We start from the raw sequence: 26,430 nt of genomic DNA on the forward strand, positions 1-26,430 counted from the left end.
CACCCTTCATCAATAAGCACAATCAGGTTTCTTCTCCAAATCTTGTAATGCAACAGTTACATGGAATTCATCCTTCAGTCCCTCACCACACGAACCAGCAACATTAGGTTCCATGCAGAACCACAATTAATCAAAACTAGCATGATTGTTTATATTGATATTTGCTCATTTACATTGTTTGAAATTGTTCAAGAAAAGTTACGATTAATAATAACTTATTTTATTTTGCAATTTTCTTATGTTTAGTATAAAAAGTGTTATGTATCTTTAGTACAATTTTTAAAATAATTTTTGAATTTTACTACCTTATGCTAACATTCAATAGTGAACCATATCCAAAATCGAACCAGTCCTTTTCTCTGTATTTTCATTCACTTTAAAATTATATATAAATATATTAAAAAATATAGTTTACTAAAATCACTATCACGGCGGGACAATCTTTTATCCAAATCTAAAGATACAATACAATAATAGATACAATAATTTTAGTGGTATGAAAATTTTTATATAATATAATCAACAATTAAAGTAGTGTAAGAAATTTTATATAGACGTTTATTCAAAAGTTTAATTTCTTTTAATTTTTTGTAATTATTAATCAATCAGATTTTTTTAGTATAACTTATAAAATTATTATTATAAAACATTATGAAAACTTTTCATATATTTACAATAAAAATTAATAAATTTATCATATATGATAATTTTATGATAGAGTAACAATATAAATGTACATATATTCTTCATTTATTAGATTATAGTTAAAAATGATAAAATTATCAAAGTTTTTCATTCATTTTGAAAGAATATATAAATATTGCTAAGACTTCTTAAAATTATAGGATCTTCTAATATCAAACAACTCATAACAATTATGTGATATTATCTCTCACTTTTTATTTGTAAAATTCTTTGTATAATTAATCTATCATAAATTTTTCTCCTGTATAACTTATAAACCAATTGTTAAAACAAATAATAAATTTATTATGATAATTTTGTGATCAAACAACAATATTATTTGTGTACATCTTATTCATTAATTAAATTATAATTGAATAAGGTAAAGTTATCAAACTTTATAAGTTATTTTTATTTATTTTTTAATAAATAAATTGTTGATCCAATTATATGATTTTAACTATCATATATTGTTGACACGTTTGTTTAAATAAGGGTTAAATGAGAATTTTTGAAACTTACAATATAAAAAAACAGCACAAAAAACACATTTTTATTCATAAAAAAATAATTTTAAAAAATACAAATAATTTTTTATGCTAAACAAAACAAAATTGCATAGCAGAGTACAGTATCCCCTGCGTGTGCACGCGTCCAAGACTAGTTTTTGCTAAAGTAATATAATTTAGGAATATATCATATTTAAAAGGTACACATGGAAAAAAAGCTTCTGCAATCCCATATATTTGAGAATAGTTTCACATGAGTAATTTTAGTAGTACTCATCACTCACATTGAATCGCATGTCTTATCCTAAAATTATAGATGGAGTATTTAATTTTATTTTAAATTTTATCCTTTCAAAAAATTTGATTTAACTATTAGACTGAAAAAAAATATTTTTTCATTTTTATTTGTAATTGTCTACTTGATTTTCGCATTCTGTTACATCTTCTAATCTATCTTATTTATTTTTATTTGTAATTGTGTACTTATTTTTTTATTCAGTTACATCTTTTAATCTATTTTATTTATCTTTAATTATAATTATCTACTTAGTTTTCTTAGTTTTTATATCTTTTAATCTATCTTTTTTATATCTTTATTTTTAATTGAATTTCATATTTTTTATAAAAGAAATCAATAGTTAAAAATAACATTCATATAAAAAAATCAGTTGTAATTGTCTACTTGATTTCAAGATAAATATATTTTATTAATGAGAAAAATAGACACATCGATGAACTATTTCACTTTCATACGATATTTTTCAATTTATACTTTTAAAATTTAACTTAATTTTGTATAAAAAGAAATTAATAAAATGATAAATTTTTAAAAATACTTTAAAAGTTGATGAAAATACACTAAAACTATAAAAAATTGTTATCTAATTAAAAATAATCATATCCAGTAATTTTTTAGTTGAGTTTTTATAATAAATGTCAAATAGTGATATTGTGAATAATTTCTAACTGGTTGTTGGTAAAAAAAATAAAAATTAACCTGCCAAATGAAAATTAAAGTACCGTTTTATCATAAAATAGATACAATACAGTTTTCATAACTACAAAATATTTAATAGAACTAAATTAATAATAAGAAATAGAAGCTATAAAGATATTTTTATTCATCTAATTTAAGACTTTTAAGTAATAGATGATATTTTACATATCTGGTAGAAGAAGATTAAAAATATTTTACTTGATTGGGTGCCCAATGCCAAAGCCTATATAAAGGAAACTGGGTGATGAAAGAAAGAAGAAAAGTTGAATTGGAAGTGTTAGAAGAGAATAATGTCAGGAGGGAACAACAGGAGCGAGCTTCCTCCATCGGATCAAGGGAAGAAGACTCTCACTCGGCGTGGGAGATGGAGTCAAGAACACATGTACTGTTTTCTTTCTTAACATTGTTCTTTGATTCTTTTTCTCTCAATCATTAAAATATTTATGCCATTTCTCTTGGGACTTAGATATATCCAAGGGGAGATTGGATAAACATTACAACAAAGGTTGATAAGCATTCATGACATTACCTTACAAGACCCATCCCTTTCCAGACAACCACCAGAATCAGGTTTCCTATTCAAATCTTCCAATGCATCTCTCAGCCCCTGACCACTTCAATCATCAGAATCAGTTTTTTTCTTCCAATTTTGCCATGCAGCCGTTCCATGGAATTCTTTATTCAGTCCCTCAGCACATCAATCAGCAGAATCAGGTTGCTTCTTCAAATCTTGCAATTCAAGAGTTACTTGGAATGCATCTCTCTATGTTCCTGACCACATCAAAATCAGGCTCTTTCTCTCCCAATTAATCTTGCAATGCAACGGTTACATGGAGTTCACCGTTCAGTCCCAGACCACATCAATCACCAGAATCAGGTTTCTTTTCCAAATCTTGCAATGCAACAGTTACATGGAATTCATCCTTGAGTCCCTGACCACACCAACCAAGAACATTAGGTTCCATGTAGTGGCATAATTATTCAAAACTATCATGATTGTTTATATTGATATTTGCTCATTTACATATTGTTTGAAATTGTTGAATATATAGTCAGTGACTATGTTTGAAATAGTTCAAGAAAGGTTAGGATTAATAAATTTCTATCGCGTCAGAGTTGATGTTTCATTAGAGTGTTTGACCAGAAATATATGGCACAATTTTGATTAATCTTAAATTTCTTCTAAGGATGATATTCTTGTTGTTTCATATTCTCTTGTTTTATATAACACGTGACATCTAGCATGGTACTTTGATTAGCTTAATGATTCATAATTTGACTCATCATTTGTAACCTTATTTTAAGGATTTTATACAATGAAAATATGCCAAGTTCCAACGCATTCAATAGTCACCAAATGTTATCCTCTTTATGATCCTTGGTTGTCATTATAAAGAATCATAGTTTAACACTGGTACACTCAAATTTCTTTCTCACATGTTGTTGTGGTCCGCTATTAGTTCCACTTCTCTTAGAACCTGCACAAGATGTAAAAACCAGAAAACAGAAAACAAGCATAGCAAAGCAAGAATGCAAAGATTTACACAAGATTTAACGTGGTTCAGCAATGTGTCTACATCTACGGGAAATGACAACTCATCGTCATCACATTGATCATGAAAATTACAAGTTCAATACAAGCAGCAACTAACTTGATCTCTCTCGGTTTCTTTCTAACAAAACCTCTTTCAATCACCTAACTCACTATCTCCTTATGAACTCTCTGAATTTTTTGCAACTACTCTGTTTTTCAGCCAGCCATCCATGAATAACATGATCAAACATATATACACTCTAAATGCTAGTCCTAGAAACAAAGACTATACTTTGGTGCCAAAATCAATTCAGTTATGACAATTGAATTCAGTTATGACAACATCACTTAAAACCTTCTCATTTGTGCCTTTAGTGATTTTGAGTCACACACCACACATGCCATGACTATTAGTGGTCACTTAATGTGAATAATAATTTCTATTTGCTTCCCTAATTTGTCTATAGGGATACTATCATGTGACTAATATAAACATGAGATGCAAGAATATTGCTACACGAGAAAATGGAATGGATGTGATGTTCAACTTGCTTACTCCTACATCCTATAAGTGGATCCATTCATTCACGAGAACTTCTGTCAGCATTCAAATCTCCTCTGGTATTGCAGTATTGGAAACAAATTATGTGAAATAAACAAAGTCATGTGAGAAATGTCATTGAAGGATTGCCTTTTGAGAATTGTTAGGTAAACTCATACAAAACTGAAGTATTGAGAATGAAAGTAATAAATATAAGGAAAGAAAATTATAAGATGTACACTAAGGCATTATTAAAAAATGCAAAAATTATATTGACGAAGGGACAAAGATATGATAGATACCAATTTTTTTATTTAAAGAGAGAATGTAACACCTAATTTTTTGTAAAATAAATTAAAAAAGATTTTAGTTAAAAATAAATAGAGTTTTAAAAAAATGGTGAGGCTTTTATAATTAGATAAATAAGGAGAAATAATTTTATTACAATAATGGTTTGAAGGAAGAAAGAAAGAGATATTTTATTTATTCATTTGATAAGAAATAAAATAGAGATCTTTTTTATAAAATAAAAAAAATAGAGTAAACAATAGACTTATAGTACTTAGTTATAAATAAAGACATGTTAGGTCAATTTTTAGATTGGCGATAATTTATGTGTTTTTTCTTCCTCTTAATTTCATTTTTTTTCCTTCTCCTCCTCCTCCTCCCAAAACTATCTCTTTTTCCCTCATACACTCAAATCTGTTTCAATAAAACGATGATCTCAGACTCGTTAAGTGATGGATCATTGTAAAATTTGAGCACCGGGTTCATAACTCATTTGCAAACATTCTCATCGTTGGAAATTTAAAAAAATGTCGGAGGTGATAGAAATTGCCTTCGCATTGTAACTTTCTGTTTTCCTGTAGAGACCCAAAACCTATCCTAGTAAAACTATGATCATAGACTTGTTAACCGTTGGATAATTTTGAAATCTGGACACCAGGTTTGAAATTTATTTTCGCACAGCTTCACCGTTGGGATTTGCAAAATTTGTTAAGGGAGAAAGAAATACTCATTGCACACAGACAGTGGAATGAAAACTTCAATCTCTTCTCTTTCTCTCTAATGTTTGGAAACCTTATCAGAGCAACAAGAGAAAAAGTTTGAGGAATGTCAGGAAACCATTCAAGATGCCGCTATCGCTGCCGGAACACACGTGAGCCTACTTAGAGGTAAGGGATGAGTTTATCGCAATTGAGATTATAATGAACATGTGTATGAATCCTTAGGAGAAACATTTTTGTATAATTTGTTTGTGTTTTTGATAGGATTAATGTGATAAATAGTTATATTGAAATCATGAAATTGTGATTAAAACTATGTATAAGTGATAAATTAAATGTGAAGAATTATGGGATAACATGTTGCTTTGAAATTATAATATTGTTATTGAGATTGAGTATAAGTGCAAAGTTGAACATGTGTTAATTTGTGCGATACACGTAAACACGTGATGGTGGATTATGACATTATGAAATGTGAAATTGTGAACATGAGATTTAGTTGTGAATAAGTGTGTGGTTAACACTTGATGTGACAATACTTGTGTTGTGAGCTATGAATTATATAATAATTCGACCAATGTTTACCTTGAGAAAAGTGTTTATGCGCAGTGTTATAGGGAAAATGTAGGTTTCCTAGTTAGGAATTAATGTTAAATTGTAGTGCAATGTGTTAACGTGTTTGAAACACGAGTGTGAAATCATGAGTATTGTATAATTCATGGGCAATGTCTGCGTGAAAAAAAATTATTTTAGGGGTTGGACCTGAATTACGAAGGTGAGAGGCCCTAACGGATTCTTCAAAATCTAGGCCTTGGGGGTAAAGACACTCAATTTGAGTACTCCTTTAAGCCTATGTTGATCCTATATGGTTGGATCATTCTCGCAAAACGGAATGACTTGACTGGTCACCTTATGATTTTACTTAGTGAAAGTGATCTGACATACCCATTGTGTGGTATATCTTGTTATGTACTCCTAAGAGCCTCAAGGTGGTTTTTCACTTACATGGTACCACATTGCATATAGGCTTGAGTCTTGGTGCATCTATTGTATAACACTTGTGTATTTATTAATATTGATTGATTTACTAATATTGTGTTTTGATCTATGAATATGTGAATGATGTGAAAATGAATGAGACGTGTTGTGTTGTGATGTGATGTTATGCGACAAAATGGTGAAATTACGTGAGCTATGTTTAAGTAAGTTGTATCTCATTTATATGATATGTATATCTAGTTGTCTCGTTTCTCTTTATTAGTTAGGAATGTGATAACTCACTCCCCGTGTGCTATTTATGTTTGGATCATGTGATGATCTCGAACTTTGTGTTCGTGGAAACAAATGGTTAGGTGAAGGGTTTGGAGAACCTCATGCTAGAGGACGCAGGAACACATTGCTCTGATAGGATGTGACATTTGGATATATGTTTCTGTATTAATTGCATGAGGTCTTGGATGACCTTGTTTGAGCTGAGATGATTTTATTATTTATTTGGATAAGTTTTATTATGATGCGAGAAAAGTGAATGTGAGCCTTTTACCCTTTTGAAAGATTTTTATTTAAATGTGTTTTAAGAACTTTTAATTAATTATAATTTCTTATTCCTTTTATTATTAGTACATATATGTATGAGGTAGAGGGTGTCACAAGGAAAATTGTATATTAATCAAACGACTCAAAATAGTTTAATACACCAACATGGACAATATTTGACACTTGAGGGACAACTTCTCCTATCCAAAAATTATCCTTAGACCAAAAAGTTAAAGAAGCCAAGACATCAATCTCTTTGCTACCCATTTTCTCGCACACAATAAACTGAGTCATTTTGCTGCATAATTTAGCTATTGAAAGTCACATGTAATCACATCAAAATAAGTAAGATTATGATGTAGCTCCATTGGAGCTTGTAGGCCTTGAATCTTCTTCATCAATGGAGTCATTTGCTTCTTGAATTTTAATGGCAGCAGAATGGAGAAGAAGAGTTGAGAGGAGACGCCACTTCAAGGAAAAGATGAGTTTAGAAGAAGCTCACCACCATAGGAAGCCATGGATAAGAGCTTGAAGGTAAAAGAAGATGAATGGAGGGAGAGGGAGAGAAGGAATACAAAATTTTGTGCCTCAAAAGAGGTCTGAACATTGAAGTTTAATTCTCAAATGATCAAAGTTGAAAAAATGCACACACATGACCTCTATTTATAGCCTAAGTGTCACACAAAATTAGAGGGAAATTTGAATTTCTATTCAAATTTCACTTGAATTTGAAATTGAATTTGTGGAGCCAAATTTTGGAGCCAAAATTTCACTAATTATGATTAGTGAATTTTAGCTATGGTTCAACCTACTAATCCAAGATCAAGTCCAAGATTCTCAATTAAGTGTGTTTATGTGTCATGAGGCATGTAAAGCATGAAGGACATGCACAAAGTGTGACTATATGATGTGGCAATGGGGTGTAACAAGCAAATGTTCACCTCCCCCTCTAAAATTTAATTGGATTGAGCTTCTCCCAATTCACTTAAATTTATTTCTCAACACACACATCAAATATTCACTTAATGCATGTGAAATTACAAAACTACCTCTAATACAAAAACTAGTTTAGGTGCCCTAAAATACAAGGGCTGAAAAATCCTACATTTCTAGGGTACCCTACCTACATTATGGAGCCCTAAATACAAGGCCCAAAAATAATGAAATCCTAATCTAATATGTACAAAGATAAGTGGGCTCATATTTAGTCTATGGGCCCAAAATCTATCCTAAGACTCATGAGAACCTTATGGCCTTCTCTTGCATCTTTGACACAATCTTCTTGGAGTCTTCTATCCAATGCCCTTGGGGGTAGGATTGCATCATATTATGCGTAGACCTTTTTTTTTTTTTTCTGAGAATGTGAAACCTCTTGACAATATGTCTCATAAATAACATCAGTGAAATGCAAAGTAGCAATCATCTCAATACTACACCTTAGTGCTAGGGCCTCAGCTCCCTGGATATTGTAAGAATATATGTGGAATGAAATGAGTAGTTAGCCTTCATGATACTTGAATATGACTCTAGGTCCTATGCAAACTCCTTTCCTAACTTTAATTTGCATGAAAATTAGCTTTCATGTGGTTTAGTTCAAGTGCCTTCTACAAAATTTTGTTGTTAGATCTTTCTTGATTGAGCTTCACCGGTGGGAAATTCTTAGTCTCTCTACATTATACAAAGCTTGTTCCACTACCACGTTAGCTAAAGTTTAGTAATTAATTACTCCAGCAATTCTTGTATGGAAAGTAATTAGAATGCTCGAGGAGAGTTGTTTAGTGTTAAAAAAAAGGCACAATACTAATAAGAAAAAATGATGAGAAACTTAAAAATGGACAAAGGAAGAATACAAAAAATTGAAGGAACATAGGTGACACTGTGATATAAACACTTCTAATAAACTTTGTATGTAATCAAATCAATGGTGTTAAAAGGACCTGGACATTTACAAAACTAATAAGAAAGATTTTATATAAGAACTCTCCAAAACTATTTAAATTTCTTTATAACAATTTCCAGAGCTATTTTGAAACATAAGTCACACTGTGATACAAATGCTTCTAATACAAACCAACAAACGTTGTATGTAATCGAATCAATGATGTTCCTATTGTTTCATATTCTCTTGTTTTCTGTATTGTCCATGACTCTATAAAATACACATGACACTCTGAGACACATGTCAACTTTACAGGGCAGTCTTGTAACAGGGGCACTCAACCCTTAGCAACTAGGCTCACTAACTGACATATTATCTCTAACCTATTAATATTTTAATATATTTGAATACCATTATCTATTGACAGTTAGTTAATTATTTACAAAATCATACATTATCTACGAGGTACAATTATCTTTTGTCTTGTATTTATTTGTAAGCTACAAGTTTACTTCTAACATTATCTACGAGACACATGCACGCACGCACACGCACGCACACACACATATATATCATACAATAGCAATCTTCCAACATTAATTTAAAAAATTTCATAATCCCAAAATGATTTATAATTTAAAAAATATTATAAAATGATAGAGATGAGAATAGAACTCGAGACCATTTCACAAAACTTCAAACAGAATAATTGTTTCCAGTCCAAAATTTCCTTTTAACTCCCATTTTGCACAAATCAAGCACACTTGATACATTAATTTAAACATTGCTCATTTATTTGATAGAAAGTAAAACTAGCTTGAACATGATGAACATCATTAATGTCTAGACATAATTCGTTATGTTTATTACAAGAAAAACTAATTTAAAACAGGACTACCAAGAGTTAATGTGAAGTTTTTGAAACTCTAGCAACAAACATGGCTTCATGAATTATTCATTAACCTTTTTTTTCCTAGCAACAATATATCTATTATCAAAATGGTTTCTCTTCACCTCTAAAGAAAAACTGACCCGAAGGACTACCATCAGGTAGCAGTGCCAATCGCACGGCAGCTTCAGCACCTTCATCAGGTGTAAGAAAACCAGTATTGCTGTTTATATCTGTTTTGACATAGCCAGGACAAAGAGCATTGATGTAGAATGAGGGGTAATTCTTGGCCAGAATCCTTGTGAAGGCATTCAAAGCAGCTTTTGAGACACTATATGCCGGCATAGCAAGAGGCCAGCCTTTGGTTTCTAGTGAACCCTCTTTAAAATCCTTTAGAAATTCATTCAAAATGTCATCAATCTTTTCTTCTGTAAGGTTCTCAACATCACTCAGTACTTCTTTAGGCCATCCATTTGGTATATGCTGTAAAAACAAAATATTACACGAGAATAAGCATCACCTTCAATTGCACTAATAAACAATAAATCAATTAACAGAATCATTTAATATAGAAGACATACATAATTAGATATATATCTTGTTGCAAATACAATGTTAACAACTAACATTAATACTTTCAAAAGCTAGTATCAATTTGCTAGCCCAATTAAGCTATCAAAGAGAGTAGCAAGAGTTAATTACTAGTATCACTGTATCTCACGCAAATACCTCTAGCCTTCCCATGGATGAGGAAACATTGACGATTTTTGGGGAGTCTGAAAACTGGAGAAGGGGAATAAGTGCTTTGGTCAATTCCTTGGCTCCATAGTAGTTTGTTTTAACACCTGCTTCAGCTAATTCATAGGTATCAGTTACTATTTTACTCCAATCAATGCGGCCAGCATTTTCCTGCAACCAAAAAAACAAACAATAAACTTGATTTCTTTTAAATGAGTTGATAAGGGAAACATCAAGTGCAAGGCATGATGTGAAAATTTTAATTCTTGATTCAAGTTATGTACAAATTTTCAATTTCTTTCTTTATTAGATGGGAAAAATAATTCACCAAAGCAACACAATTGCACTTGCTACACGCAGCATTAGGTATCAATTAAAAAAAATTGTTTAATACCGAGAAAGGAAAAGTTCATGAAGTGAACTGTCATCAACATATTCACATTTCAATAAACAATTTGTCCTAGTGCTTTTATTCAACTTTCTTCTTTAGCATTGGTTCACAATATTCAACACTAATACACGATGCAGCTAATCTATGCAATTTGCAATAACAGTTACACTAAATATCCTTTTCCAATGCTAGAAATTATTCCCTAATTAATTTTAAATAAAACTGCCTCAAATTTTAAAATCATACCATAATGCCAGCAGCAGCCAAAGCCTCCCCGTCCCATTGTGCTCCAGGAATTCCAGCATTGTTTACCTACACAAATTTCCAAGTTTCAAATATTTCTGCTCATTCAGAATGGCTACTTGCACAATCAAGTATACATCATTATTGGAACCAGTTTATGTTGATGTATAACGTGTTAAAGCTAAGAACATATTACTTTAAGCAAATGAAATGCAACGAACTTAAACCAGATTGATCAGCTGTTTTAATCCTTTAAAATAAAACATGTTTTGGTACAAGGCAGAACAGGGATGGTAATGTAAAGATGAAATATACAGCCAAGTTACCATAGTAGGAGTGTTGTAAGTTTCATTTACTTTTCAAAATAATGAGAATGTTGTAGAAGAGATGGATATGTGTTGATGCCATAGAAAAGAGGAGTTAAACAATATTCCCTAATACACTTCTTCTAATACTCTAGTACTGGATGAAATTTAATATAAATCACAAAATTATGAACAAAATTCAATAAATAAAGAGACTTACACTATTTTACAAATCTCAACAACATCCAATTAATAATAAAGAATGTGTTAGAGAGAATGTTGCTAATAAAGTTGGGTATTACTTATGTTACTCTATCCACTAATCTTACAAAGAATGATGATAACATTAGAAACAAAAAGAAGCCAAAAGAAATTTCTTACCAAGATATCTAGTTTTCCAAATTTGTTCCTGATGAAATCTGCAAGTGATCTTATTCCTGCAGGGTCTGTAACATCAAGTTGATGAAAACCCACATGGCCAGAAAGACCAAGCTCTTGGAGTTTCTCGACAGCTTGAAGACCCCTCTTCTCATCTCTGGCTGTCAACACCACAGTGATCCCATTAGAAGCCAATTGCTTGCATATTGCAAATCCAATTCCCTTATTTGCTCCAGTGACCACAGCATACCTAGAAAACAATTTAACAAGTTAAGGTAGCATTGATATGAGTCACTATGTTATTGTTTTAATATGAAGCTTCTTGTTAAATTTTAAATTCAGAGTACGTTGAAGAAAGGGGGAGGCCAAGAAAAATGTTGAGTACCCTTTTGTTGCTTCTGCCATTACTCTTGAATGAGAGAAGTGCCTGAAAATATGAGTGGACTAATAAGCCTAACACAAGTGCTAATAAAAGAGTTTCAGTTTATGTCTCTATCACTTGTCTTTATTCAAGAGTTCAATTTCTATACATGATGTTCAAACGACTATTTTATAGTAATGACGCAGCGGCAGATAGATACCATAGCCAAGAAAATGTATTTGGAAAAGACATAAAAAGTATGGTGCTAGTCAAAATTGTAGTGCGAAGTAATCATTTTTGTCTATATTTTATGGGAAATGATAAATGACTATAACAGGAATAAGTGGCTAAATAACTTTTTTTTTCTATGGGACGAAATTAATTTTCACAGTATATTACGACTCATTCAATTCAAGAAACTTGAGAAAATATCTTATAATTAAAATGATAAAAAAATGTGTTTGAAATTATTGTAATATTTGAGAAAAACTAAATTATTTTAAAATATTTTTGTAAAGAATAAAATTTCAATTTAGATAATCATGGTGTAAAGTTTCACCAATTTTTCTAATGATTAATCATATCTTCATAGAACTTGATTTATTATCTTTAAGAGATTTTTTTTTCAATCATTTTTTCATTCATAAAGTTTAAATCCAAAACATTATCTAACAAATTTAAATCCAGTTTCATTTGGGGTTCAACTCTTATATATACAATTGCATTAAATAATAAGAGAAAGAATGGGTGCTCATAGTAATTTTACTATGCTCGAGAAGAATTATCTCCCATAGAAGAATATTTTAGAAAAAAATAATCTTTTAAAATGTCAAAATCATTATCATGACTAGTTAATTATTTAAAAAGGATACTTACTACAAACATTGCATATTCCACATCTAAAAGTAGAGAAGTGATGTTACTAGTCAAAGGATACTTACTACATTACATATTGCACATTTAAAACTCAAAAGTTAATTTGGTGATTACCGGTCAAGGTTTTTTTTTCCAACAATTGTCAGTCAAATTTGGTGTACATCATAGATGAGATGGGACCAAAAAAATTGTGTACCTGGGCTCTAAATATATGTTTCTTACACTGCTAAAATATATAGAAATTATTGACCAAGAGAGTTTGTTAATGGGAGGAAGAAATAATACTAATAAGTGAGGCACTTCCTCTCTTCAAGTTTGTCACGGCCGGCTTGCATTTTTTTTTAATGAGGTGCAGTTTTTTAATTAGTTGTGTTAAGTTTGTGTTCATCCAAGAGTTACTCTTACAAATAAAGAGGCCGAAATAGACATTTTTAAACTAAATAGTAGGAGGACCAGGCTTGCTTTTGCGCCAATGAATCCTATAACTTATGTTGACTAGGTGTATAATTAATCCAAAAAAATTGCTTATCTATGCTACTATGATACCTTTTTTTTTCAAAAAAAATGACACCTTCATTGTGAAAATTACCATGTGAACATGACAGCTGGCTGCCCTTTTTCTTTTGGACGGTGACAAGTTCTATGTTTCGGGGAACAAAATATTCTTTTCGAATACAGCTTGAAGTGACTCGCTTTTGGACTTGAGTTTTCAATTAACTTTAGGACCCCTAAGTGTATTTTCACACATGAACATAAACCAACAAAAATCTCCTCAACTAGACCAAATCAATCTATTAATGCTTTCAATCCTTATTATTGGACGAAACAAATTAGAGGAAAACACATTCTTATTTACATATAACAACATTATGCATATATATGGAAAATACACAACATATTACTTTACTATGCAATGATCATAACATATATTTAAAATTTAGGAAAAAAAAAGTTTGGTAATATTTTCATACATTATTAGTAAAAAAAAGTGAATATAAAAATTTATTTTAAATATAAAATTTTAAATAATTATTATAAAAATTATTCTAAAATATTCCATAGCAGTCCAACGGGGGTGCCCACACTAGAGTCCAAAGATAATGAGATTATAAAAAACTCAAAACTTTACACCTTAAGGCATCCAATTTGGTAAGTCTTCATTAGGTTTAAACAAAAAGTATCTTTTATCAAACACAATCTTATTCTGAGTTTATTAGAACATCCCACCCGTTGATCCACATGTTTTGTGGTAAACAACAGTTTGATATGTCTCATATTCAAAGAAAAATATCATTTCTTAGCTAGTATATATTATATATATATAAGAATCAAACAGTTTGGTATGTCTACAAATTATTGACATAGAATCACAGACAGAAAGTTTGCTAGCTCTAAAAATACATACAACAGTGCGAAAATTAAAGTAGATAGCCATGTTGTTCAAACAAAGGAAAGTACTTCCTCCCTTAAGAAAAAGAGACCAGAAGGACCATTATCCGGTAACAATGCAAGCCTGGCAGGACACTCAGCACCTTCATCAATGGTTAAAAAGCCAACATAATGGTTTATATCTGTTTTGACAAAGCCAGGGCACAAGCAATTTATGCGAAAACGTGGGAACTTCTTAGCCAGCATCCTTGTGTAGGAATTTAAGGCTGTTTTTGACATGGTGTAACCGGAAAGAACAGGTGGCCAGTTCTTCGATTCCAATGATCCTTCTTTGTACGTAGTCTTTCAGAAACTCCCTAAGCATCACATGAAGCTTTTTGTTTGTAAGGTTTTCAATGTCACCAAACACTCCTCTTGCCCACTCATTTGGTATATTCTGAAACAACAAAACAAGAAAAATGGTAAAACATAGAATTTAAGTATAATGCATTGACAACCAAACTATTTTTTTAAGTTGTTATTTAATCACATATTATTATGGTAAAATATATAATTTAAGTATAATTTAACACTAATTACATATTATTATGTATGATAAATTTGTTGATTTTTATATTAATATTTTAAAAATTATATTAAAAATAATTTCTGATCGGTTGAAATGATTATTTTTTCTAAGAAAATGAAGCTGGAAAAAAATATAAAATGCCTATATATGGTTAAATTAGGAAATAGTTTTACCTTCAATACTCCTATTCTAGAAGAGACATTGACAATCCTAGGTGAAGTGGATAGTTGGAGCAGGAGAAGAAGAGCTTCAGTTACACTTTCTGCTCCAAAGAAATTATGATGAGATTTTATTAAACCTAAATATATCACTGGATGCTCTAGTGATACAGCAATTCTACAGGACTAAATATAAAATAATAATAATAATAAATTTAATTTATGCAATCCTAATCTTAAACCAGTTAACCTGGGCTACACATTGGTGGCAACAAGCTGAAACCACTGGCTTTGGGGATCATCAAGACATTGAGAATCATCTTTTATGCAGATACATTTTGAAGTCACAATGCTGGATGAGTTAGAATCCTTCTGTAAGCAAAGTTGCTTCTCATGTTGATCCGTAGTAGCCAAGTGAAGTTTAGATAGTGAGACAGTTTCCCAAGAACTGTTTTTGCTTTGGCACTCATCAGAAACAACAACTGAAAGCCTTTCAGCGGCTGCGGTTAAGCACTTCTTAGTGCCATGTAAAAGGATTTCAGTCCCATTTCTACTACGAACCCATCTGTTTTTGCTCTCACGTACAGCTACCAACTTCAAGTTCATTTTTGCCATTCACTTGGGCACATTGGCCAGATAGTGGGTGGTACAAGATATATAAGCTGGGGACCTTTGAGGAAGGTTCTGCATAAAAACACACATGTTAAATACAAGATAGGAATAGGATATTGATACTGGCCTTTCTGCACATGCCTATGAACCAAGGTAAGTCTTTTTACTTTTATAATATTTACATTTTTTTTATTCTTAGGAATTGAATAAAAATATCGGAATGATTATAATAACTCATATATATTGTTCAACCGAGATAAACCCTTGATATAATAATTATATTTAATAACTCGATATAATAACTATATTTAATAAATCATGATTAACTCAAAAGTCAAAAAGCTTACCTTGATTCTTCCTTTGTAGAAGTTGGAACTTGTCAGTGAAGTTGGGGTTACTCAGGTGATGCCAAGTCTGGTCCATTACACCAAATGGCTCACCAACTTGGACCTACTCACCTCTTACATAGTAGCTACCTTGAAATGCCCCCAATCCCCAGTCCAAATCTCTTCCAACAAGATAGGTTTGAAGGCATGTCAAGAACCTGTTGTCTTCCACTGAAGAACCTGTCTCATCAAACCCAAACTCTGTAAAGATCAAAGGACTTGCATTCTTGCCAGCGGTAAGGAACCCAGCTCTGTGGTCTATTCCCTTAATGCTATTGGCACAAATCCTATTCAGTGGTTGTTTTGTCCATATCTGTTTCAATTTGAGTGTCCCAATTCCAGACCATGAATACAAATGTGTCTCAAACACCATTTTCTTACCTAAGCCTATCTTCAATGGTTTACTTTTAAGAAACTGCAACTCAGTGTCATAGTTCAAACCTGAGATAACCACAAGCACATTTGGGTTTGCCTTGTGTATGGCTAGTGCTCCTTGGTTCATGTACCTGTACCAATCTCGTAGATTTTGGCGTGGACCATGCAATTCATTTCTCAAACTCATTGCCACGACCTGTTAGTAAACAAAAATTATTCACAATAAAGTCATGTTATATTCAATTTTTAGCATTGGATAGAGAAAAAGAAAAAGGTTAAACTATTTACTTGTTTCCTGAAGTTATCTTAATTTTAAGTTCTAGTCACCATGTAAGAAAATTGTAAGTTTTAATCCCTATACATATAAAAATTAAGTTTTGATCCCTACCGTTAACACAACAGTATAATGCTGTTACAGAAACTTCTGACAATGATAAACTGCAAAAACAATTTGTAGGGACTAAAACTTACACTTTTTTATAGGAACCATAACTTCAAATTGAGACAATTATATGGATAAAGTGAATAGTATGACCAAAAAAGAAAAAAAGGACAAATTAGCAATATAATACATACAGCATGATTTCCACTGAAGTGCTCGGCTGCCAAAGTAAGGCCATGCACCCATTCCTGAGGATTAAAGTGCCTATCATAGAAGAAGCCATTATCATCATTATCATTGCATCACCACTTTGGATAACTCACATGGTTATCAAGCAACACCTTCACATTCTGAGCCCCAAGCTCATGAACCACGGCATCAAACACCTCAACATGTGTCATGCTCAACACAGAAGGGTTGTTCTTGGCAATGCCTTCCACAACCTCAGGTGCATCCAAAGAGTCAAAGGTGGCGTTCACATTGCCATTGCCATACCGCGTCCACATGTAGATTGCGTAGGTGAGGCGAACGCAGCTGAACTTGTGCTCCACAAGCTCAGAAACAATGTCCTTCAATGGCCTTCTGTCTAGACCCTCAGGGATCATTGGTTTGAGGTGGCCAGCCCAGTTGCCACACACCAACTTGGCACGTTGCCCTGTGGCTTCATCTATAATCCATCTCTTATGTGTTGATAAAGGGTATGCATTAGAATGTGATGCAATTTCAAAGATGAAAACAAGGAGAAGAAGAAAGAGAAGTTGTGAAGGTTTTCCCAACAACATCTTGACTACTTTGAATGGAAAAGAATTTTCAAGTTGGGATCAGATGGCTTTGCACACAAGTGCTTTCTTATATAGAAATTTTCAATCTATCGAATGAGTAAGTAGTAAGAATGTTCTGTTATGCCGCGATCTCTATCCTATCAATAGATTCCTACCTTTGTTTTTAGTGTTAACAAATTTTATCGATCTTATCTGATCTTTATCTACCTGTTTTCCTATATTCCAGTAACTGCGTATCTTCTACCCGTCTGATTAGCTTTGAAAGTTTAAATTTGGCATTAAAAAAATAAAAAATGAGATGTTTTGTCCTCCTCAACAACATCAAATTAATGAAACCTCGGAAGTTTCGGGAATAACAATTAAATATAAATTATATACATGTATGTTACTCATCACTGATGCGAAACCTCGGAACCTTTTAGGAATAATAATTAAACACAAATTATATGCATGTATGTTATCACTGGTTCTTGGAGTTGAAATTAGTTACTATGAAATTATGACTAGCTTAGTTGTTACTCATCCGTCTCATAATAATTATCTTCGTGTAAAAATATTAAATACATTTTGATATAATTATGATTTTAGTTTTTTTTAATGTAACGTGACGTATTTATTTCAGTTGTATTTCTTATTCTTTCGTATTGTAAGATAGTTGAAACTGATTTACACCCCCTTTAAGAAAAATACTTAATTTAGTTAATCACATTCAATATGTGAATTGTTTGTACTATTATTACAAAATTACTATTTTTCTTATTTTTATCCACTTAATTGCTTCTTATTAATGTTTAGAGAAAATAATTAAGTAAATATGCATAAGAAAAAATAATTAATGCATCTAAAGATTGAAAAACAATCTTATAAAGGAGACAAACAAATTTCCGGAAAGGGTCTTATAAATAGGGACGAAGGGAATATAAGATTAATGATGGACAACAAAAACTAAAAATTAACTAATAATAAGGCTAATTTTGTAAAATTATTATTTTCTTTCATTTATTTATTTTTCCGGTGTAAAATAACCTAGGACAACAATTATAATGGAACAAAGGGAGAATTGAATTCAAGGAATTTTTTGGCTAAAATATAATTTTTTGTTCTCATAAATATGAAAATATTCAAAATTTATTCCTATAAAACTTGTAGTATGTTTTTCATTCTCACAAAATTGAAATCTGTTATTTTTTTCCTTAGAGCAATGTTCAGACATTCAAACCTACATGCATAATTCTTTTTACATCGATTATATGCACAACCAATCTAAAAATACGTCAAATTTTATATTGACTATATGCATAATTGAAGTAAAAAAAATGTTTCATTTAATTTACATTAATTATACATATAACTGGTGTAAAATGGCCGGTGTAAAAAATCATCATCGTAGATTTAGATTTATCTAAAGCTACTTTCGTGTCAAAAAATAATATATTCTAATTTACGATGATAAAAAATATACTAAAAAATTATAGGGACAAATTCCAAATATTTTTATATATTATTTGAGGACAAAAGTATATTTTAACTTTTTTTTCATTGAAGGTTTGTATTGTAGTCAACAAATATATCGGTCCACTTGTACCCATAACAAAAACATATTAATTAAGTTGGCAAGGATCATGCTCATATATTTATAAAGATGTGAGTTAAAATTTTGTTATCCATGTAAAAATCTTTGATGGGCATGATTTGTAAGCCTTGAGACATATTCTAACAGTGATATATTATTCTACAAGATTCAAATCCTCAAAATTTTTCATATATCAAAAAAATAAAAATTTATCGGAAGACTCGATCAATAGAAATAAGATATAATGTAATCAAGAATATAGTGAAGCAACTTATCTTTACTATATACCCCGAAGCATAGTTTTAAAATCTACCCGGATAATTGACTAGGTCGAGCTAATAGGTAGGTGGTCCAATCGGTGAGTTAGTAATTGATCGGATTTGATTGGACATATATTAAAAATTTAAAATTATATATATATATATAAAAGTATATAACTAAGATTATTTGAATAAGAAAAATTTATTCATACTTCAAAATTCAAAATAATAATTGATAACAATGAAACATCAAAACAACGTTATAGAGGTGATTTATTTTTTTTATTTTTGTAAAACCAATCAAGTCATATCGATCTAATTGAGATCTGATACCTAACGACTGGGTTTGACCGAGTTATCCTGGATCAATTCCCTGGTTAATCCAATAATAAAATTGATCCGACTAGTCGGACCAAACCGAACTTTTATTATGTGTGTGTCGTGTATGACACTTTTCAAAATTGTTTTACTACTATAGGTCCTGCTTCAACATACATATTTCTTAAAAAATATTTTTTTAATTTATAATAAACAATTTAAGTTGGGGTGCAAAGTTATATTAACTATTAATTTTAATAGAAAAATTGGATTATTCTGGTCACATCTCTTGCCCTTGATAAGTTTATGCGAATAAACTTTGTTTTTCCTCTTCGAAAAAATTAATAGAAAAATATTTAAATTTATTTTTAAAACAAAGATGAAATAAAATAAATTAAAAAATCTAATATATAGATTAAAAAATAAAAAAAATGACTGTTTGAGATAGTTAAGAGAGGAAAATTACTAATACCATGTAAAATATACATCTAGAGAAGAAGGAAAATATAATAATTTTATTATAGATAATCTTTTACTAGAATAGTAATATTGTGTCAAAATATTAAATTAATGTTTTTAAAAGTATAATTACTATAAAATAATGGAATGTTTACTATAATTATAAAATTAATATTATGAAAATATTAGTAAATATTATTTATGTACAGAATAATTTCAAATGTAATTTAAATAAAAATAGGAGTTACAATAACCTGAGAAATCTTTCATTTATTCCAGTTTCTCATAAACATCATATGTTCTTTCAATATTGATATTTTTATTCCTTTGTTTTATTATTTGTATATAAATAATTAATACTAATGTATGAGAAAAATATTAAAATATTAAAATCAATTGTTTTTTCTTATTTGAGAATAGCTAGCTCGTTGAAAACACGAGTACAATATTCAGTTTATTCTATTTATATATTTAATATTAATAAAATAACATCTTTCATGGGAGACGTGTTCCTCTGAACAAAAAGATCCCACTCAAATTATCACTCAACAGCCAATCAATTACTACTGTTTGTTTTTTTAATGTAATCACTGCATTTCTTTTTCTTTTTCTTGATTGGCTGTAATTTTAATTTTTTTTTCTTTCTATCACTTCTTATCTCGCGTGCAGGTGTCACTTTCTCTGCAAAAAAATTTACGTCCCATTCCACTTCCTCAAAGTTGCGTGAGCAATGAACTACATTACAAATGTATTAAAGTTTGGGACAAATCACACCGACTAATAATGGCTTGACTTCTTAACCACGTGCTTGGATTTTTTTATTTAGAACATATCTTTAATGAGTCTCATGAATCATGATGTAGAGCTAAATATTTGTATTAGAAAAGTCAGAATAAAAAAACAAATCATTTACATGTATTTTTTGTAATAAATATGATTTTTGGAATAGGGATAAATAAACCATCAAAAAATCTAAGGGACTTTTTATTAAATCCAAGCTATCTTTTCGTAAGCCTTTGCTCCCTATCCGATCAGGACCGAATTGATTATAAAAATATGGGGCAAATTAATCGATTTATTAGTGAACAAGAAAAAATATTATTCAGACGCGTAAATAGACTGACGTTAAAACAACAATGATTAATAATAATTGCTATAAAATAAACTCGTATTTTATCTTCGTTTACCTTTTCTTAATAATGAAATAACAATTTGAAAAAAGCGAGTAGAACTGCTACTTTATGAAAAAAAAATATAGACATTAATAATTCTTCGAAATCCAATTTTGAATTGGGATTTGAATTAAATATTGATTGGTGTTTTTTTCAAAAATTACGACAATAATTTTATTGGATGTTAGTGTAAATTAGATACCATCCATTCATAGTACATAGTTTCATTAATCCGTCTAATTTAGGATCTTGCTCTATAGTTTATGCTGAATTGTCGGCAGTTTTCTTAGAAATTGTTATTGCTTGGAATCGGGGTTTTAAAGCTTTTGTTGTTGAATAGTACCTTTCTCAGATACAGATACAGGGTGTGTTTGAAAAATATTAAATTCAATTTAACTCGAGCTTTTTTTAATCAAATAATATAGTTCCTTCTTCTTTTACTACTTTAGAGCTTGTGAATGAATATTTGGAGTCTTGTAAACAACAAATCAAACAAAGACATAATTGTTCAAATTCTATGAACTCATCAAGGAAATAAATGATTTCACAAGGTTTTAAATTTTTTACTAAAAACAAATGCCAAATTACATTTAAAAAAAATAATTATTTAAGTACTAAAATATTCAATGAAGAAACAAAGGACTAAAGCCAGTTAGTTGTTGAGCAGTGTAATTAAAATTCAATCAACTGCGAGCGAGCCTTGAGAATCTAGGGTAATTAGGAGCCTTTTAAGTTATATTATCATAATAATGGTATGTCCATGTCCTGTAACAATTGTTGTGTTTTCTTTGTCGTATCATGAATTCCTGACCCCCATCATTGCTGCTTTACTATCAAAAGTGCTTTACCATTGCACGTGTGTTCAAAGTTTGAAGTCAAATACAATTCTGTTCACGAATAAGATGACAAATTGACAAGGCCTATCCATTGTAATGACCTAATGTTGACAATTTCCTCACAGCCGAAATGTTCATGCAGTGGTATATATGATGGTCCAAAAAACCATTGTAATTTGGAATTTGACCGTTTGAAGCGCCAACAATGTGAGAAGATAAAAGAGCCATGTAACTTAGATGCATTTCCCCACATGCCATAATGTGACAAAAAAGACTAGAAGGGAAACAATTTCATCCCAGACACACCACACCTCCTATCATTTTTCCTCATGTGATTTGAAAGATGGGGTAAGACCCTGTTTGAATAAACTTCATTATAAACACTTGGAAAGAAGAAAACAAGAAAGAAAAGTGAAATAAGTTTCTTTTATAAGCTAAAATTGGGTTATACACAAGTTAAAATCAACTTTTAGAGAAGTTGATATGAGATAATTTTTACAAGATTTAACTTGTGTAAAGTTAATTTAGCTTATAAGAGAAGCTAATTTAATTTTTCTTTTTTTTTTCTTCTCCTATAAGTATTTATGAAAAAATTTATCCAACTAGACCCTAAAAATGGTTCAAAAGCTGGACACTTCTTGACGAGTAAAGAAGTGGCCAGAAGGGGAACCATTTGGCAACAGTGCTAACCTCACAACACTAGCAGCACCATTTTCAACAGATAAGATGCCAGTGTTTCGGTTAATGTCTGTTTTAACAAAACCAGGACAGACACAATTGATGCACAATTTTTGGTGCCTATAGGCCAGAAGCCTTGTATATGAATTTATGGCTGCTTTTGAGACCATATATGCAGACAAGTAGGTTGGCCACCCCTTTTTCTCTAGTAAACCATCTTCTAAGTCTGTCATATACTCCTTCAGCACCTCATCTATTAGCTCTTCAGTGAGATTTTCAGTGTCATCTAGCACACTCCTAGCCCATTCGTTTGATATGTACTGAAATACACCATAGCACATTTTTTAATGTTGTTGAAGTAATATAAACATCATATTTCAAAGAATTTCATTTAAATACACTTATTTTACACTATCATTCAGTCAAAGGTTATCTAACATGATTTCCAGTTGGTTGGTTGAGTAAAAAAAATTAAACTAACAAAATACTGAAATCAAAATTTATTTAAAATAATTCAAAATTAAGTTATTTGGTTACCTTTAATAGTCCTGCTTCAGAGGAAACATTAACAATCATGGGTAAATTGGATAACCGAAGAAGGGGAAGAAATGCCTCAGTTGTTTCCTTAGCACCATAATAATTTGTTGTTAAGCATTTTTCAGCCATCTCATAAGTTTGAGGTAGCTCCTTCCAATTAATTTTGGATGGCACCTGAATCAGTGTAAAAGAAACCCAAATCATTTTTAGAAGTTTTTAATATAGATAGAGCAACAACCCTCAGAGTGTAAAAAAAAAACATGCACACTGACCATGCCATCTGTATTGAATCCACTGATTCCTGCATTGTTCACCTGCACATGAATTTAAAAATTGTTATTGCTATGGTGAACTTATTGAGATTTGTCAACATCACCAATATAAGTCATGGAAAGTTTTTGGTACTAAAAGTCTAAACTCTGAATCAGGTTGGTGTGAGCCAGAACAGGCTGAGCTCATTGATTTTGCAGATCAATCAAAATATATTGTAAGCATGTAGAATGATGAACATTGAAAATCATTCCAAGATAAACTATAAATATATTGCTCATCCTAGGAAGAACTATTAGGGGAACATATGGAGAATTGGGCCATTAAGAAAATACACAAGAACAGCTAAAGAAAAATTCTAATTGAGAATCACCAGACAAATGGAATTTGAGAATCATATTATTCAATTGAACCAACTAACTGGGGGGGAGGGGCAATGCATATGCAAGATTCCAATGCATTGTCCTATATATTATAAAAATTCGTCAAACTGTGTGCCTTTACACACAGAAAAAGAGAAAGTAGAAAACAAAAATAAGGATAAAAGTAAAAAGAAGCATAATTCAGAATATTCATTAACATGATCAAAATCTTCTTACCAAGATATCAAGTCTCCCAAAGTGAGTCTTCACAAACTCAACTAAAGAAGCAATACTAGAAGGGTCAGTGACATCAAGCTGGTGAAACACAACAAGGTCAGAGAAACCAAATTCTCTCTTCAATTCCTCAACAGCTTGGTAACCCCTCTTCACATCCCTGGCCGTGAGCACCACCTTGATTCCATTAGAGGCTAAACCTTTCACTGTCTCCAATCCTATCCCTTTGTTTGCACCTGTGACAACAGCATATCTACAAAAAAGAAAAAAAAAAGCACAAACGAAAAATCCTTAAAAATGTTACAAAAAATAAACACACAAAAACATTTGTTTTGCAGAAAGAGAGAAACTGGTACCTTTGTTTTGCATCTGCCATACCCATAGTAGTTGTTGTGGTTGAAATCTGGATGAATTGGATGCACAAGGAGGAGGATAATATTTAAAGTGGATGACGACTATTAAATAATGTAAGTTCACTTTTCTTCCATATGAAAAAAAAATGTTAGCGCCGAAAATTATAGTCATATGGGTTTCGACATCTTCTGGTAAGTGTTAAATATTACTTTGACATTTTTGTCAGTGATGTGATATTGTCCCTATCATAAAATAATGCTTATCTATCTCTTCTGGATGTCACACAACAAAAATATTAACAATGGTTATTTACCTATTTATTAATCTATTGTTGATTCTTTTTTAGTACAATTCGCTCATCTAGAAAACTGACTATATAATCACCAGAATAAGAAGTGATATGGAGACAAAAGGCACGGATCACAATCCGAAACTCGCTTTAGAGGTTTACCTAACGACACAGTTATTGCACACCGCAAACGACTTTTGTTCTGGGTTGACTTTAGGTGTTTTTTTTTTTTATTTGTTACTGTTAATTGTTATTAGTCCAGTTGGACATTGTTAAAGGAAAAAAACAAAATTTCAACTGCCACTTTTACCTTGCAACCTTTTATTATTAATTTATTATTATTATTATTAGAATAGTAGTATTATAACTATTCATATATGTTGTTGAATTAATTAAGCTAAATTTCTTATATCTCACGTCTATTTGGTAAGAAAGAAATTGAAGAGGAAAGAGAGGATGAAATTACCTTGGATTGTTTTTCTTAGCTAAGTTTGATTTTTGATAAAGAGAGAAAGAGAATGAGAATAATTTTTAAAAATAATAAAACTAACTGTAATATTTCTTCTTTTTTTATTCATCTCTGTACATCCTTAAATTCTCTTTCTTATTTTTATCCAACTAAATAATTTTAATTTTTACTTAATTTTTATCTAGTTTTAATTTTTTATTTTATTTTCATTTATCGTATTTTTATCCTCAATATCAAACAGCACATTAGGATTAATAGAAAATTGAATCGATAACTTGTGCAATCAATCTTGATAAATTCGTAGGAGTCTCAAAGTAAGAATCTCCCTCTATTTTTATATTAGATTTTGATTCCTAATCGTCCATGTGATTCGATTCCGTTTTTTTCTAAAATATATTTTTCATTTATATCTTTTAAAAGATTTATTTTATTCTTTTAACTTTCAAAGTTGAGTCATTGTTGATCTTTCAAAATAGTAATTGTTTTCAATTTTGTAACACAATTTTAAACTCTTTTTTCTACTTCTTTAAGGCATGAATTTTTTTTATTAAATTCATCTACATCAAATCTATCAAATTCAACTAATATTAAAATTAAAAGTCGCATGAAAAGTGAGTCTCACAAATAACTAATTAAAGTTTTAAAAAAATAATATAATATTAGATTCTTTTTCAAGTTATTTGTGAGACTTTTATTATGAACTTTTTTGATTTTAACATTGGTTGAGATTCATAATCTTCATGTAAATGAATATAATGTGACAAATTTTATATAAAAAAATCAAAAAGTTGTTCAAAATCATGCCCAAAAATTGAAAATAATGGGTTAATTTGGAAAAGGCAACATTGACTAAATTTGATCAGAGGTAAATAATCAAAATAAACCTTTAAAAAAATAGAAAAGACCAAAATAAATTTTAATAAAAAGATAAAGAAACAAAAATATATTTTAACCATTTTTTATAAACTACGTGTATATGTTATTCACAAGAGATAATTTTGTTAGTGTAATAAGACCATGTGACAAATCAAACATAATTAAGACTACTTGTTAAGCTAAAAAGAATTGTGTCATTTGATATAATTGCTAAGCACTAGAG

At 30.4% G+C, this 26,430-nt stretch overlaps 2 protein-coding genes and 2 pseudogenes across 2 annotated transcripts; all 4 read right to left on the reverse strand.

Annotated features, from left to right (window-relative positions):
- Nucleotides 1-9,504: 9,504 nt before the first annotated feature.
- LOC100803877 (short-chain dehydrogenase/reductase domain-containing protein) lies at nt 9,505-12,145 on the reverse strand. The gene is made up of 5 exons (NM_001255090.3): nt 12,017-12,145; nt 11,635-11,881; nt 10,952-11,017; nt 10,306-10,485; nt 9,505-10,059 (listed from the first exon to the last, which is right to left on the reverse strand). Exons 1-5 carry the CDS (start codon nt 12,034-12,036, stop codon nt 9,682-9,684), a joined length of 891 nt encoding a protein of 296 aa, NP_001242019.2. The 5' UTR covers nt 12,037-12,145; the 3' UTR covers nt 9,505-9,681.
- A 2,163-nt stretch (nt 12,146-14,308) lies between these two features.
- LOC113002118 ((+)-neomenthol dehydrogenase-like) lies at nt 14,309-15,589 on the reverse strand (annotated as a pseudogene).
- A 456-nt stretch (nt 15,590-16,045) lies between these two features.
- Nucleotides 16,046-17,520, reverse strand: LOC113002120 (glycosyl hydrolase 5 family protein-like; annotated as a pseudogene).
- Nucleotides 17,521-22,228: 4,708 nt separating this feature from the next.
- LOC111064653 (short-chain dehydrogenase/reductase domain-containing protein) lies at nt 22,229-24,628 on the reverse strand. Its single transcript, NM_001354728.1, has 5 exons — nt 24,576-24,628; nt 24,223-24,472; nt 23,626-23,667; nt 23,354-23,527; nt 22,229-23,136 (listed from the first exon to the last, which is right to left on the reverse strand). Exons 1-5 carry the CDS (start codon nt 24,599-24,601, stop codon nt 22,759-22,761), a joined length of 870 nt encoding a protein of 289 aa, NP_001341657.1. The 5' UTR covers nt 24,602-24,628; the 3' UTR covers nt 22,229-22,758.
- Between the last annotated feature and the right edge of the window lie 1,802 nt (nt 24,629-26,430).

Source organism: Glycine max, chromosome 7, assembly GCF_000004515.6.
Source record: "Glycine max cultivar Williams 82 chromosome 7, Glycine_max_v4.0, whole genome shotgun sequence".
NCBI lineage: Eukaryota > Viridiplantae > Streptophyta > Magnoliopsida > Fabales > Fabaceae > Glycine > Glycine max.

Excerpts from the sequence above, each read along its gene's own strand:
- LOC100803877 (NM_001255090.3), bottom strand. The coding sequence starts at position 12,036 with ATGGCAGAAGCAACAAAAGG. Across the intron at positions 11,018-11,634 it reads TTGGAAAACTAGATATCTTG|GTAAACAATGCTGGAATTCC; the intron begins GTAAGAAATTTC and ends AAATTTGTGTAG. Across the intron at positions 10,060-10,305 it reads CATCCATGGGAAGGCTAGAG|CATATACCAAATGGATGGCC; the intron begins GTATTTGCGTGA and ends TTGTTTTTACAG.
- LOC111064653 (NM_001354728.1), bottom strand. The coding sequence starts at position 24,601 with ATGGGTATGGCAGATGCAAAACAAAG. Across the intron at positions 23,668-24,222 it reads TTGGGAGACTTGATATCTTG|GTGAACAATGCAGGAATCAG; the intron begins GTAAGAAGATTT and ends ATTCATGTGCAG. Across the intron at positions 23,137-23,353 it reads CTGAAGCAGGACTATTAAAG|TACATATCAAACGAATGGGC; the intron begins GTAACCAAATAA and ends GGTGTATTTCAG.